This window comes from Channa argus, chromosome 4, assembly GCF_033026475.1.
Source record: "Channa argus isolate prfri chromosome 4, Channa argus male v1.0, whole genome shotgun sequence".
Lineage (NCBI taxonomy): Eukaryota > Metazoa > Chordata > Actinopteri > Anabantiformes > Channidae > Channa > Channa argus.
The window spans coordinates 12,538,078-12,552,899 of NC_090200.1; the positions used below are offsets into that span (position 1 = coordinate 12,538,078).

General features: G+C 40.3%; 1 protein-coding gene across 5 annotated transcripts; it reads left to right on the top strand.

Moving 5' to 3' along the window:
- The first annotated feature begins 1,552 nt into the window (after window positions 1–1,552).
- On the top strand, window positions 1,553–14,596 carry LOC137125683 (DNA-binding protein RFX7). Of its 5 annotated transcripts, none has more exons than XM_067501528.1 (11): window positions 1,553–1,966; window positions 3,658–3,691; window positions 4,717–4,734; window positions 4,858–4,942; window positions 5,293–5,332; window positions 5,424–5,546; window positions 5,656–5,772; window positions 6,742–6,826; window positions 6,918–7,125; window positions 7,973–8,268; window positions 8,354–14,596. In XM_067501528.1, the coding sequence occupies exons 1-11, from the start codon at window positions 1,839–1,841 to the stop codon at window positions 11,717–11,719; spliced, it is 4,500 nt and encodes a 1,499-aa protein (XP_067357629.1). In that variant the 5' UTR covers window positions 1,553–1,838; the 3' UTR covers window positions 11,720–14,596. The 5 variants fall into 5 exon arrangements, with proteins under 5 accessions (XP_067357629.1, XP_067357632.1, XP_067357631.1 ...); XM_067501531.1 differs by having other exon boundaries at window positions 8,015–8,268; XM_067501530.1 differs by lacking the exon at window positions 5,293–5,332 and having other exon boundaries at window positions 4,858–4,943.
- The last annotated feature ends 226 nt before the right edge of the window (window positions 14,597–14,822 follow it).

Consider the following 14,822-nt stretch of genomic DNA (forward strand, 5'->3'; position numbering starts at 1 on the left):
CATAGTGGTGCAAATCGAGATCAATGCAGGCTCTGGTAAAGGGCAGGTTTAACACGGTGAAGTGATATCATCCTGGCTGTTTACCCGTCATTGTCACTATCTGATCGACCAGCTTCCTGCAACAGCGCCTCCTCCGGATGACAGATGAACTGCAGCGTGTACATAATATCAAGTTCGACGCAACCAAAAACTAAAATCCTGCTTAGGACTTTACAATTAAAGGTCTGCCAAAGTGCCGCGCAAGGTTTTAGAAACTCACAGGACGAGCATGCTTTCATGTATTCATGATTTCTAAGTATTTACAATTTTAGGGCTGGGCAATAAAGCTGGGGAAATAGTAGAATTCTCAGATGTGTTAGAGAGGTAAAATTAGTACCACACCGTAGAAATACGCTGTTACAACTTCTACATTTAAGATGTTACTCAAGTATAGGCTTATAAAATGCATCACCTGTAATAAATTCTACTCATAATGCAGACTAAAATTTGTTTAAAGAAATGCATATTATAGAATTATAAGGATGCATTCATGTTTATCACTTTATGTTCTAGGCGAAGCTAATTTTAATAATTTGTATATATCTTAAAATATAGTATTACTTGATCATTTATCATATTTTGTAATATTTTCTCTAATATTTTGTTTTGACATGTTGGGGTTTAAAAATAAAATAGACATACTGTAGTATAGAACATGTACCTTAAATTTGCATTCAATTTATATAATTGGCGAAATGTATACACACACACACATACATACATATACATACATATACATATACATATATATATATATATATATATATATACATATATATATATATATATATATATATATATATATATATATATATATATATATATATATATATATATATATATATATATATATATATATATACACACACAGTTATACACAGTTATACAGTATATATATATATACAGTTCTTTAGACCCTCCGACTGGACAAGGAAAAAACTTCTCCCAAAATTTTTTTTTGTGGTTAATAAATAATGGAACAACCCTCAGGACTCTCCACCACTGGAACAGGTTACAGTATGTCAGAGGAAGATTTTGCATGTTGGCATGCTGTGTGTTCACTCTTTCAAGCAGAGAAACAGCATGAGGTTTTGCCACAGTTCCTCTGTGGATTTAAATGTCTCATTGTCTTCTTTCTCTTAATATAGACTGAATTGGTGATGCTTAAATCAGTGCATATATTGCATTACTATTTTTTGTCTCTGAAAACACGTTTGCATGACTCGGGCTGTCTATTTGTCATTGCTATGCTGCAGGATGACTTTTGGACTGATCAGACAACTTCCTTTATGTACGGTATGATGGACAAAAATCTAAAACTGTCTAAAGCGTCTGAAACGCACAATACATTTGTGTAAAAGGCAGTGTATTGTTATGGGGCAGTGCATTGTTTTGAGGCAGCCTTGACAAACATTTCATTTATCGTAACACATGGGGCACATGTCTTGCTCTTAATTTGAAGGCCGAAGCGCGCTAGTGTTCCGGCCACGACTCTGCTACGTGCGCGCACCTTGACGCAGTCAGGTCGTCTGAAGCTGCTGCTGCCTGCTGCAGGCGTGCTATTTGCGGCAGCGAAGACACCACTGCGAAATGCTTTTTGTGTGCCCGGGTGTTGTTTTCTTGGGGGGGTTTGTATTGTGTTTTTCGAGGCTCAGATCACAGTGTTTGTAGCCATGCTCCGTGGTGGATTCAGCGGGCTGTCCTAGCTGACTGAGCCGCTCCAGCAGCGGTGGGTCCGGTGCAGTGCACAGCCGGGGATGAGGCCTACTTGTTAAAGCTCCCCCACCACCTCCATCGTGATGGCTGATGATCAACAACAACCTGGTCAGAAGCCTGCCTCCGGATTAGGTTCTCTTCCAGCGCTGGTGCCAGGACTCCAGGGGCCCGAGGCGAACGCGTTACAGTTCAAAATAAAGAATTCAATTTGGTAAGGATGGAAATGATACTCAGGCAGCCACACTGTCCTTTTCGCTAGCTGTAGCCTCATAATTAGCGTGTCTAGCTGTGGAGTGGCAGGGTGGCAGTGTGCTGCACAAAGCGGCTCAAAACAACAGTGCTCTCACGATCACAGCGTGGAAAGCTCTGCTGTCTGCTGCCTGTTTGCGCCTTAACACCACGGTAACGTCGGGTTACCTCCAGCTGTAAGTAATGATTAGCATCGAGCCGTAAGAGGCCATGTTACAGATGACACCAAATCCACCGATGGTGCTGATGCTCTGGATGACAGGTGTCAAAGTAGAGAAGCGCTCTCTCTCTCTCTCTCACACACACACACACACACACACACACACACACACACACACACACACACACACACACACACACACAGCTCCACACTGATTCAGCGCTGCTAATAAAAGAGAGCTGCAGGATATGGAAAACAAAAAGAAGGGTCACAATAGAAAACCCTCCTCTGATAATCACATCACTTCCTAATCTGCAGTGACTTTGGGAATTGTTCATGCAGCTACAGCCTGATTCCCCATCCCCATGCTGCAAATCGTGATCAAAATTAGCTGAATAAGGGGTAATGATCTACATCAGTTGTTATGGAAAACTGAAAAGCAAATTCAGATCATTCTTTTCTCGCACACTTTACAGCTGCAAGAAAAGGATTTAAATTACTTTTTGCTATCACCCCATACAATTTAACCAACAGGGGACAAAATGAAAACTTCTTTTAAGTTTGTTTTGCATTTTTTTTTTAAAGAAATCTTTAATTTATGTAAATATTCAGACTCCTGGCTCTGGTATCTAGCTGCACCCTTTAATGCATCTTCTGTGATTAGAGCTATGCCTGTCACTCCCTATTATCTAAATAATAATTATCCCACCTTCTACTATGCACATCAGTCCAAAAACCAAGAATAAGGTATATTGTGATCTCCACAACTGAATTATTTACTGGTATAAGACCCATGCATGAGTTGTAGACCAAATCTTAAGCTGTGTAGGTAAAACAAACAAAAAAAAAAACAGTTTGAATTCACCCGAAGTCTTCAGCTCGTTGTCCAGCCAGACTCATAGGGTTCAGGTACTGGCCCAGCAAACTGCTCATCACCTGGCTAACATCATCTCTACATCTGAGCATGGTTGTACTTCCCTGTAGCAGGGATCCAAACTGAAGGAGGAAATAAAGAGAGGGGGTTGAAGAGAAACTTCTCTAGAGTTTAAGACCCTGCAAAAACTTTGAATCCCACATTATCGCATGTCTTGTTAAATTAAAAAAAGACAAAAACAGAATAAGTGGTCAGAATCTGATTTAAATTAAAGATTCACATTTTTAATAAAATAGCACAAAAAAATTTGACATGTTTTTTTTTTCAATACGGTTTGTTATGGTTATGTTGCATTTAATTAGCAAGTGAGTGGGCAGTTTTTTAGGTACGCCCAGCTAAAGCTAATGCAGTTGCTATTTGCAAAATGTGGCAGTGTGACCTGACTCTTCATATAAAGATTGATTCTGGTGGCTAGCTTTTCATTGTATTTAATACAAAAATCAACAGGAATAAGAAAAACTCTTTTACCTAAAATGTCAAGAAAATGAGAACATGTTGATATTCTTTTCATTTACATTTCATTTTTTTTTCTGTCCTTTTGTTTTCTTTCTTACTGTAGCAAATCTGTACAATCAAAAGTGGACAGCATATTGGTGAGTATCAATAACTGTTATTACTACTTTTTTACATAATATTTTGCACTCTATGTTGTATACAGTTATAACTGTATTATTAATACTAGTGTAAATCTTAGCCTTCTATTAGTATTTATCATAGGTATAATTGGACAAAGTTACTTAGTTGTCTTATAGCATAATAGGTACTATTGTGTTAAATTGTTATACATCAATTAATACTGGATTTCAAATACATTATTATTATTATTTGTTATTTTTTAGATTACAGTTTAGAGATTGCATTATACATGCTAGTGTATGTATGTGTGTGTATATATGTGTATATATATATATATATATACACACATACATACGTGTATATATACACAGACATACATACGTTTATATTTAAGCTCAATATATAGAAACAGACTCATCTCTATCTACCTGCAATTTATGTCAATATATTTATAGTTTTTTTTTGTTTTTGTGTGGTCAGAATTTTTGAATTTGGAAAAGATCACATGAAATCATAGTTGTGAGGTTATCAGTAGAAATGATGATGCCAGGTGTAAAAGCTATCTCAGACAATCAAAGAAAACATTTAAAGGAATGGTGTAAAAGAAAGCAATTGAAGCTTCAGCCATGGTGTAAGCAGAGAGCGGCTAAGACAAGTAATTCACTTTATACTTGTAGCAGTAGAAGGTAGTAAATAGCGATTGCCTTCGCAGCTCATTGGCTGAGAGCTCTTATCTCATTCATTCAAGTATTGGTTCCCTTAGCAACAAAGAGGCAAATAGAAAAGGACGAGGTGAGATGAGTCCATTCTTAGAAGCCAATTGAAAAGCAGTTGGGGTGGAATCAATAGTAAGAAGCTCATACCTGTGTGGTATTGTAATTGTTGCCGGTTCCTCAGCTAGATAGTTACATATATCCATCTTTGACCAGTGCCAGTTTATTTATAAAAGGCCAAGCAATTAGGCGTGAAATAAGCTTTTGATTCTTGTGACGTTGCCTTCTGTCTTTCTTCTTCATAACTGTCATGAACCTTACCTGGGTAGATGAATTTGGGGAAAAATGTGAGTGTTTAGGTAAAACACCATTATGCATTATTTACTCTTAAAGTTGTTAGTTAGTAGTTCCTCCTCGTATTTGAGTACTCTGGACTCAACTCTTTTTTTCCCATTGTAATATTTTTACAGCAAGATGTTGAGAAGTTTACAGACATCGAAAAACTCTACCTCTACCTTAAGTTGCCTTCTGGTCCCAGCAGTGGCAATGATAAAAGGTATGTCATAGAAACACTCTTCACTCACTGTTTTCCTCTTTTCTCTTTCTTGTCTCACACACACACATGGCTGCTTTGTTGTGCCTCTCATTACATTTTTGGCACTGTGTTCTCATTGCTTGTCAAAAATTCAAGTCACATTCCACTGGCTATTACACAGACACAGTTTAGGCCTATAGCTACCTGAAATGGAATTGAATTTTCAAAATTATCTCGACATTTTTTAGCTGTGTGATTGATTATGAAGCAAACTACTGATATATGTAGACTTTTGCTATACCTAGCTGTCTGTGTTTCATTTGTTTCCCCATATCTATTCATCACCCCAACCCCCAAATTCTGCCCATTTGGACTGAGAATGAGAGGGGGTCCTCCACTCCTGGATTATGGTACTAAAGTTTCTGTATTAACAAGAAATGATGCGTACAAGTCAAGGAAACCACGCTCACCAGATTTATTTTTCCTATGCACTTATTTCAGTGATCAGAGTTCCATGTCGTCAAGCCGTACTCAACAGATGTATGCTTTCAACTGGATACGGAATCACCTAGAGGAGCACCCTGAGACTTCCCTGCCGAAGCAAGAGGTGTACGACGAATACAAGTGAGTTTGTGAACTTCACTGTGGGGTCTGGAAAGGTGAAAAGAAGGAGATGAAGCTAGCTGATAAAAACATTATCTAATAAACTTATGACGTATTCCTCTTCTAACAGGAGCTATTGTGACAATCTTGGCTACAATCCACTGAGTGCAGCAGACTTTGGAAAGATCATGAAGAATGTCTTTCCTAACATGAAGGCACGTCGACTGGGCATGAGGGGCAAATCTAAATATCCTTTATTTCAGAGTTGATGTTTCAGTTTTTCTGTGCACAGTTCTGTTGATTGCATCTTTGAGGTTGCACTATAATTCAGGTGTCAAGATGTCATCAGGTAGACCAATGATTTTCACTACTAATGTGTCACTTTTAACATTTAACAAGCACATTTGAGGAGCCTTTCATCTAAATGTATGACATTTTTAGATTTTAGAAGTTTTGTTACAACATGTTAACTGTTGGGAGCTATGGGCATCATCTTATGATGGATGTGGTCTGTTAACCTGAGGGGGTTACCTGCATAACATTTGATTGACTAAAATGGTCATTTAAATTGTTAAAATGTACTGTAAGTTTATAAGAGATGAAGCAGAAGAAAAGAAATTCTACCTGGAGAAATTAAATCACAAGAGCTAGCAGCAGTATTTGGAAAAATGAATAATGATAAATAAATGACCAGTTGTGCAAGTTTCACAATCAGACAAACTGACTGAGTTCAGACATAGTCGCAAAGGTAAGGCGGCACTCCTCTATTGACCTTCTAAGTCAGCAGCACTGACCTACTGTTCCAGAATAGATCAAAACAAAGACTCCAACAGTAAAAAGGGAATATAGTTTGCATTTTTCTTTTTGAGAACATAAAAACTGATAGTTGTGAAAAGAAATTTCCAAAAATGCAGCACACACACAGTGTGTTTAGTCTCTTTTGCCAAAAGGGTATTTTCAAAAATACAGATGAATTTTTTAAAATCCAGTGGTAGGGTATCCTTGGCACACATCTGAACTACGCGCTTGGCTTTGGAGTTTGATTTTGAATCACAATTCTTTGCAGATTTTCAGAGCAGTTAACGTCTCTCTTGAGGCAGATTACAAACAGAAATAGTGAAACAATTTGGCCAGACACCAGATAAGATGGGACTTGCCATATTATAGCTGTTTCTGTATTAAGAGTCATGTTTTGGAAACCTTAACACCTTCTCACATACTGTTATAGCGGGTTAAGGAAGAAAGCTTTTGTTCACATGCCATCTTTACCCAATCTGGATCTACAGAAATCTGGTGATGGGGTAAGCCTCTTTGTGGAAAATTAAAAAACATTACATAAAGTTGCTGTTAGAACTTGTCATGAACCTGCTGCTCTGCCCCATCTGACTGTAGTGTGAGTTGATGGAGCCGACGGGCCAGTCGCCCAGCGCTGAAGATGAAATGAGATCTGCAGCATGTGGATTGGTGTGTGAATGGGCCCAGAAGGTCCTGAGTCGGCAGTTTGACAATGTGGAGGACCTGGCCCGCTTCCTGCTCAATAGCCACTATATTGGTACTAAGTCCACGGCTGCTCTCACTGTTATGACTGGAACGCCCACAGGTAAGGATGTCTCCTGATCTGTTATTATGGTAATTTTTCTGTTGTCTGTATGTGTTTGTATGAATCTAAAATGTATTCTATACAGTACATCATAGCTGACAACATCTTCTTGGTGTGTTAAAAGAGGAATAGAGTGTTCAGTTGTAAGTTATTAACTACTGTTTTTTAAACTTTTAATTTTTTTGTTACATTTGTGATTGTTTAGCTTATGTTGATCTGAAGCGTTAGAAGTGTCTTCCCAGTGTGATGTGGCAGATTTTCTCACATTTTTCACACTATCTTGGCAGTGAGCTCCCGATTCTATTCAATTTCGACTCACACAGTCTAGAATCGTTTGAATTCTGATTGGTTAAGATTTGCATTACATAAACACCAAAGCATACGAGTGCAAGAAGCACTTCTCAGAATCTGGGATTTTCATTTTTCTCTTTTGAGCTACACTGTTGCTTTCTTTAACAAAAACAATCCCAACAGTAGATATGTTCCACTATCCTGACAACATAATTGGGTTAAGACAGCTGCCTGTAAATAATATCTAACTCAACTGATATAAAAAATGTAACAAAAAAATTTTAAAAGTTGTAAAAGATCATTATCGCACTGTTTTCATCATTAGACCCAAGGACCTGAATTTTGGCCCAACACAGTCTTTAAGCACAATTTGAGGCTAGGCTTGTAAAAGAGCAGCATCAACAGTTCATGTTGTTGTTTTGTCACTTTATTATATTTAATCATTTTCACATTCTTGAATGAGTCTATGGAAACACTTTCAATTGGAAATTCTGAACCTGGTTGGAAGTGCTTTGCTCTCATTTACACTGTATGCTGATTTATCTTTGCTTGACAGGGATAAAGACACCAACTCCAGCCTCTGCATTTGTGCCCACAGCTGAGACAAACTCTTTCCAGCCCCAGGTGAAGACTCTGCCCTCTCCCTCTGTTGATGCAAAACAGCAACTGCAGCGAAAGATTCAAAAGAAGCAGCAGGAGCAGAAGCTCCACTCACCGCTGCCCCCCGAGTCCCAGGTCAAGAGAACAGAGGCCAGTACCCCTGGCCCCACCATTCCTTGTGGCAGCCCCGCTCTGCTCTCCCCTCAGCCCACCATAGGCATTGTAGTAGCAGCCGTCCCCAGCCCAGTCACGGTATGTATCCAGATTTTCTAACAATGTTGAGATATTAATAAATGTGCGTCTATGTAATTTTATATTGTTGTTGGTCTTCTCCCAGGTACAGAGGAGCAGGCAGTTAATGACCTCACCTAGCCCTGTAGGAACAGCTGAGGGAAAAGTGTTGCCTGTAAACTTTCAAGTGGTCACTCAGTCTATTAAACAGTCCCAGAAAACTCCCCAGAATATATCAGCTAGTCCTGTGGGTGACCGGCTGCCACGACATAGTACGCGGTACGCTCAAATCCTACCTAAGCCCTCGGCCACCAGTGCAATCACACTGCGCTCACCCCCCACCCTACTTATTACCAACAGCCCCATCAAAACTGTGATGCCAACTTCCCACGTAAGCTCAGTCAATGTGGTAAAGATGACGGCCATTGCTCTGGCTCCCAGCAGCAGCAGTAGTAGTAATAGCAGCAGCACAACTGTGCGTCCTGCTTCTGCAGGTGTGAGTGCCACAGCTGCTTCGGATGATTCCCAGCAGTCGCATGTTGGAAACTCGGCTGCTTCTCAGTCTCCTGCAGTCAGACCCAGTGCCCCGACCTCCACCACAATCCTCTCCACTGATACCAAAGTGGTGTCTGAAGCTGGAAATGACAATAACCCCACCTCTGGCACAGAGAAAACTGCCATCAAAGAGGAGAGAGTGCCTAAGTTCAGGGCTGCCAGTGAGCCAAGCTTCCTGGTTAAGTGTTCCCTGGGACCAGACAAAGGGGGGAGGTTAAAAAGTGACGCCACATCTTCTCCCACCTCTGTAGCTGTAGTTGGGACTCAGGACAGCAATAACAGTAACTGCCATGACAGTACTTTGTACTTGACTGTTGATAATCAGAACTCCAATGGCAACATGTCATCCAGTGTCTCCTCTGCTGTTACCCCAACATCAAAGGATCCCTGTTCAGATACCAAGAGCCACAGGAAGCGCACAGGCCCATGTGGGGAGACCCATGTGATTCCTGTGAAGAGGGTGTTTATTTCACAGCAGACTCTTGCTGTAGTTGACAGTCCCAAACCTGGAGTCAGTGCTGCAGTGAAGAGAATCCCCCGACCAGGAACCCCTGCTAGACCAGAGAGCGCCCCCTGCAAAGTGACTATGAAACACACCTCTATAGGACCTACACAGATCCTTGCACTCTCCGACTCACCCATCACACACACTAAGGGCTCCCAGACTGTTGTCAAACCCCAGGCCTTAGTGGAGAAAGAAGAAAACCGTTGTCTCAGCACTGACACCAGCACTGGAGCCACTGACACAAACCCGTCTGATCAAGCATTGCTGCAGCAGATCACTGGGGACCCTTGTGCCGTACCAGCCAACTCAGGAGCACATGAAGCCTCTGTGATGAGTGACTTAAAGAGCACAATATGGGAGGAGGGACAGCTTGATGAGCTTCGGAAGCAGGCTTTTGCTCAACAGATACCAGCAGAACACAAACAAGCCCCTACCGATCAACTTGCCATTATTTCTCAACCCCCTGAGGGCTCAGGCCAGCTTACTCTCACACAGGAGATGGTTGACTTTGCAGGTTCTCAGCCCAGCATGGACTATTTCCCCTTCAATGATGATGACATGACCCAGGACAGCATTGTAGAGGAGCTAGTCCAAATGGAGGAGCAAATGAAGCTTAAGGGTCTGTTTAGTGACTGTGTTGATGTTTCTCTTCAAGGCCAGTCAGCAAGCAATCAAGGGTCTATCCTGAATGCTCACCAAGCTGGCACTACCTTCTACCACTCTGCCCACAGTAGTACCACTCCCGTCCAAACACCCACTCCAACACCAACACCAACCCCAACACCCACCCCTACCTCAGAAATGACGCTTGGGCACAGCCTAACAAGGGAGAGCCCCTGTTCCCGCATGGCTCCGATTACTCCTGTGGATGGAGCCATGGGTCGCCACACCCCCATCAGCACACCACTGTCCAACTGCAGTAGCAGTGTACCCCCAAGCCCAGTTGAGTGCAGAAACCCTTTTGCTTTTACTCCCATAAACTCCAGCATGACAGGTTATCATGATGCCAGTATTGTCTCTAACAGCCCTGTCAAGCCCATGCAGAGGCCAATGGCAACACACCCTGACAAGGCGAAACTAGAGTGGATCAACAACCGCTATAACAGCACCTCTGGAGGCCCTTTGCCCAACCATAGCATTGGTATTCTGCCCAGCTACCAAGACCTGGTAGATGACCAGTTTCGTAAGCCACATGCCTTTGCAATTCCTGGTCAGTCATTTCAAGCCCAGTCAAGACAGGATGCTGCTCACTTTGGTCGTCTGACTCCTATTTCCCCAGTGCAGCAACATCAACAACAAACACAACAGCAGCAGCAGCTAGTAACAGGTGTGACTACTCCTACTAAACAGGAGAGTTTTGCTGTGCCTGCTCCGTTAGATAACAAAGCATCAACCTCATCTGCTTCCAGTACTTTTCGTTGCCGCAGTGTTAGCCCTGCAGTGCGCCAGAGGAACTTCAGTGGGAACACTGGCCCTCCAACTACCACAACGAATACCACCACCACTCGAGCTGTGGTTTCACCCTTTAACTCCCCTATCACTTCTGAGGTGCTCAACATTTTGTCTAACAGTCAGACAGTCAGCTCTGTCAATAGCATGGTCCAGAGGAGTCAGTCTGTTCCTCTGAACATCATGATGCAGAGTGAGATGCTGCCTGTGCAGGGACAGAGTAACACCGCCAAAATCACCAATGTTCTTCTCAGCAAGATGGAAGCTGATGGGGATGATTCTGTCCGTGGTTTGGGCATAAACAACCTCCCTTCTAACTACACAGCCCGTATGAACCTCACACAGATCTTGGAGACCACTCCTGGTTTTGCTGCAGGAACTGCTCACCAGACTCAGCTGCCTGTGAGCTCTAGCCCTGCTGCCTTTGAGCTCCAGCAACATGGCTACCTCCCCACAGGCAGTGAAGAACACATGAGTTTCTCCACTGGGGACAGCCAAGCACAAGTAGGTCCTGGCGAGCAAGACCAGCAGCAGCTCCAAGAGAATCCTGTGCAGACACAACCACAGCTCCTCCTCCAGAGCACACAGCAGCAGGGGGTGGAGGACGAGCAGCAACAGCTGGATTTCAACAACACTGTCAAGGATTTGTTAGGGGATGATGGTCTCAACCCCAGTTCCCAGTTGGTGGGTCAGGTAGCTTCAGAGCTCAATGCTGTGGCATCTGACTTCTCAAATGACATCAGACTGACCTCAGATCTGTCCAGTAGCATCACTGACCTTAATACATTGGATACAAACCTGCTGTTTGATCCAAACCAACAGCAGGAACAATATGAAGACTCAACACTGGAAGAACTGAAGAATGACCCGCTTTTTCAGCAGATATGCAGTGATACTGTGAACTCTGGTTTTGACTGGCTAGAAAGTAAAGACCAGCCTACTACAGTAGAGATGCTTGGCTAATGTTATCTTTTTTTCAGTATGATTTCTGTTCTCTGTTGTTTGTTTGGTGCGTACCTAGTATATCTGTTTTAAACTATAGTTTGTTGGGATATTTCCAGGCTTAACCGTTTCTGTTAAAAGTGCCAGGCTTACAAGAAAATCTCTCCTACTGACATTTAGTTACTTCTCTTCTTTTTTGTAGCCCAGACCTTCAGTACTTAACTACTTTTCTCCCTTATTTGAAATAAGAAGCATTTCAATAAAAAAAAGAGTGCGTGGTGGCAACATGCACTTGGTTTGAGCATTAAGAGAAATGTAATCTTCCATCTTATAACCAATCAATAATGCAATATTTGTATTTAACAAACATTTAATGAAAGTGAAATGGGTAGGAAATTTGGCACAAAAGACTTCACCAAAAATGTGTGCGTGCAGTTCAAGTTCAACCAAATGCAGACAATATTGGCATTGTAGTATATGCACATAGTAGTTGTAGTACATCTGCCTGCCATATCTGAATATTAAAAACGGTAGCATGTAATGCTGCCAGGTGCTGAATTTATGACATAATCTTTATACGTTATCATATACCAAATCAGTGCAAAACTGATACACATCTGAGCATTGTCCAAGAGTGAAATTTTTCTTAAAGCCTATACTTCTTGTACTGTTTAATATCTTATAAAGGGAGTAGATGAATCAGTAGGGGGAAGATGGGAATTCAGGCCACTTCGTGGACTATACAATGTAAGGAATCAACAACTGGCTGCCTTATTCCCAAAGTCCAAGGCCTTATGCCATCTTTAGAGAGACTGTATATAGTATAATGTTAAGACATCTTTGGAACCATCCAGAGCTTCATCATATCAAGGCAGCTGTTAACTCTGATATTTTCAGTACTATTTCTTATTCTCTTTTTATTTTGCAGTGCTACTTGAGATGTGTATTGTATAGGCTAATGACGACACTGTGTGTGCCCTTATCTGTAATGGATTTAGAGGAACTTGATAGGCTGTCATTCAATGAAAAACATGGCAGGCACACGTTCAGTCATTAGTTGTTTTCTGTTGGGGTTTTTTTCTTTTGCATGTTATCATCCCAGTTTGAATAAAACTATCAATGGTATGGAAAGGCTTAGTTACATAGAAAGCTAGAGGCTGACATGTATGTTTAGATGCCATCTTGAGATCAAGAGAAATTATAATGTTTGTGGAGATCCAGTCTTATTTCCATACCAAAGATGATCAGTTTGAATAACATAAGAGATTATTACACACAGAGACACTCCTAGTAAACATTAATAACAACGAGAAAAAAAGGGCAGCCTCGGAAATACAAAAGAATTTTATTGCATTTGAGGAAAAGAATTAAGTTGCATAAATCTTATGTACAGTATGTAAATTTGTGAAATGGTCACTGTCCTATGTTTTATAGGTAACCATGGACCTGAAAGCATGTTGAAACCATCACTGCTAGCCAGGTAGGCTGTGTGATCAAGTAGGATGCTTGCTTGAGTTTTTGGCTATTGTCAATGTTGTATAAGTCATGTTTAAGCTCCATCTGTAAATAGGATAGATACATAGAGATTTGATGTATCAAGACACTATATTATGGCCACTATTCTAGCCAAGTATGTGCCATTTAAAAGAAAAAAGCTTAACAGATCTGTAGTTGGCAAGATACTGTATGTTGTATGTTACATTTCTGGCTCAGTGTGTCGTGAAAGTAATGCTGTCTGGTCTCGCTTGCTGATTTTATTTTATGTTTTCCTATTCAAAGATAATAGGTCTCTGCAGTTGCAGAAGTGACGTGTGCTTTGAGCAGGATCAATAGCATGGTATATTAAGAAAAAAGTTGTGATACTGCTAGCTGGTTGCAAACATCTCTGTGACAGACATTGTGCTCAAAGCCTTTCACCAGACACTGGAAAAAAGATTACTCATGTTTCAACAAACTTTGGAGGTTCATATTATTGCACTAAACTTTTATGACACATGGCTTTGCCACATCTTTATGGACAAATGTAATGATCGATGCCCGCAAAAAAGGAAAAAAAATTTTTTATGACATTGTGAGTAAGGAAATTAACTGAATTGTCAGAAAATGACTAATTGTCTTGTAGCAAAATGTGCATTAATCTCAGTGAGATACACATTTCTTACTCATTCTCATACACGAGAATATAAAGCATAAAGGGGAAAAAGTTAATTAACCTTTTAAAACCTACATGCTCATTATGTTGATAAATGATTGTACGCACGCATGTGTGATGACTTCTGTTATATTTGTTTTCTTGATAACCACTGTCTTCTGTGATTTGGGCAGGTTCTGTTAACCAGACTGGCAGTGCTAGTTTCATGAGTTACATTACTTTTGTTGTGTGCTGTTTACTAAGTTAATGTTGTTCTACATGTTATGTTGATGACTGTATTCTGTCGGTTTTACATATTCTTATTAGCAAAATGCATTTGTGAAGAAATTTAACATTTCCTTCTCATTTTTACTTAACAATAAGGCACTGATATTTGAATATGAATGAAGGAAAATCACCTCTTTATGAGTCCTGGAGTTCCAACAAGCAGTGATTCTTTACCTTTGACTGACCCAGAACCAACTCTGTTTGACTATCTTGTCCATTTCTACCAGTAGAAAAAATAAACCATCCTCCGTGGTGTTGTCTGGTGTACTGCTTAATGTACAGTAGCTTGTTAATATTGCAAACGCGTTGTTTTTGTTTTTGTTTCTTTTTTCAATGGAAAGTACTCACTGGTGAGATTTTTAAAGTGGTTTTAAAAGCCAATAAACTTTTTTAAAGAATGTTTTTGTGTGTTTATGTGATGAGCATTTTGTATTTTGTTGCAGCAAATAAAAGTGATTCAAAGCAGGAGCAAAAGTAAACTTGCAGGATTTATTATAGTGTGTATATGTGTGTATATATATATATATATATATATATATATATATATATATATATATATATATATAAAATCATCAATTAATTTAATTTGTTCATTAATGAGTGGAAAAAAAACTGGTCTCATTGTCAGGACTGTTAAAATATTGGTAAGCAACCACAAGACTTTAGAAAACATAACTATGTAAAACCAAAAAAATTGTACTGTTA

Coding starts and splice junctions, on each gene's coding strand:
- LOC137125683 (XM_067501528.1), top strand. CDS start 1,839: ATGGCTGATGATCAACAACAACCTGGTCAGAAGCCTGCCTCCGGATTA. Junction 6,827..6,917: donor TACAGAAATCTGGTGATGGG/GTAAGCCTCTTT, acceptor ATCTGACTGTAG/TGTGAGTTGATGGAGCCGAC. Junction 7,126..7,972: donor TATGACTGGAACGCCCACAG/GTAAGGATGTCT, acceptor TTTGCTTGACAG/GGATAAAGACACCAACTCCA.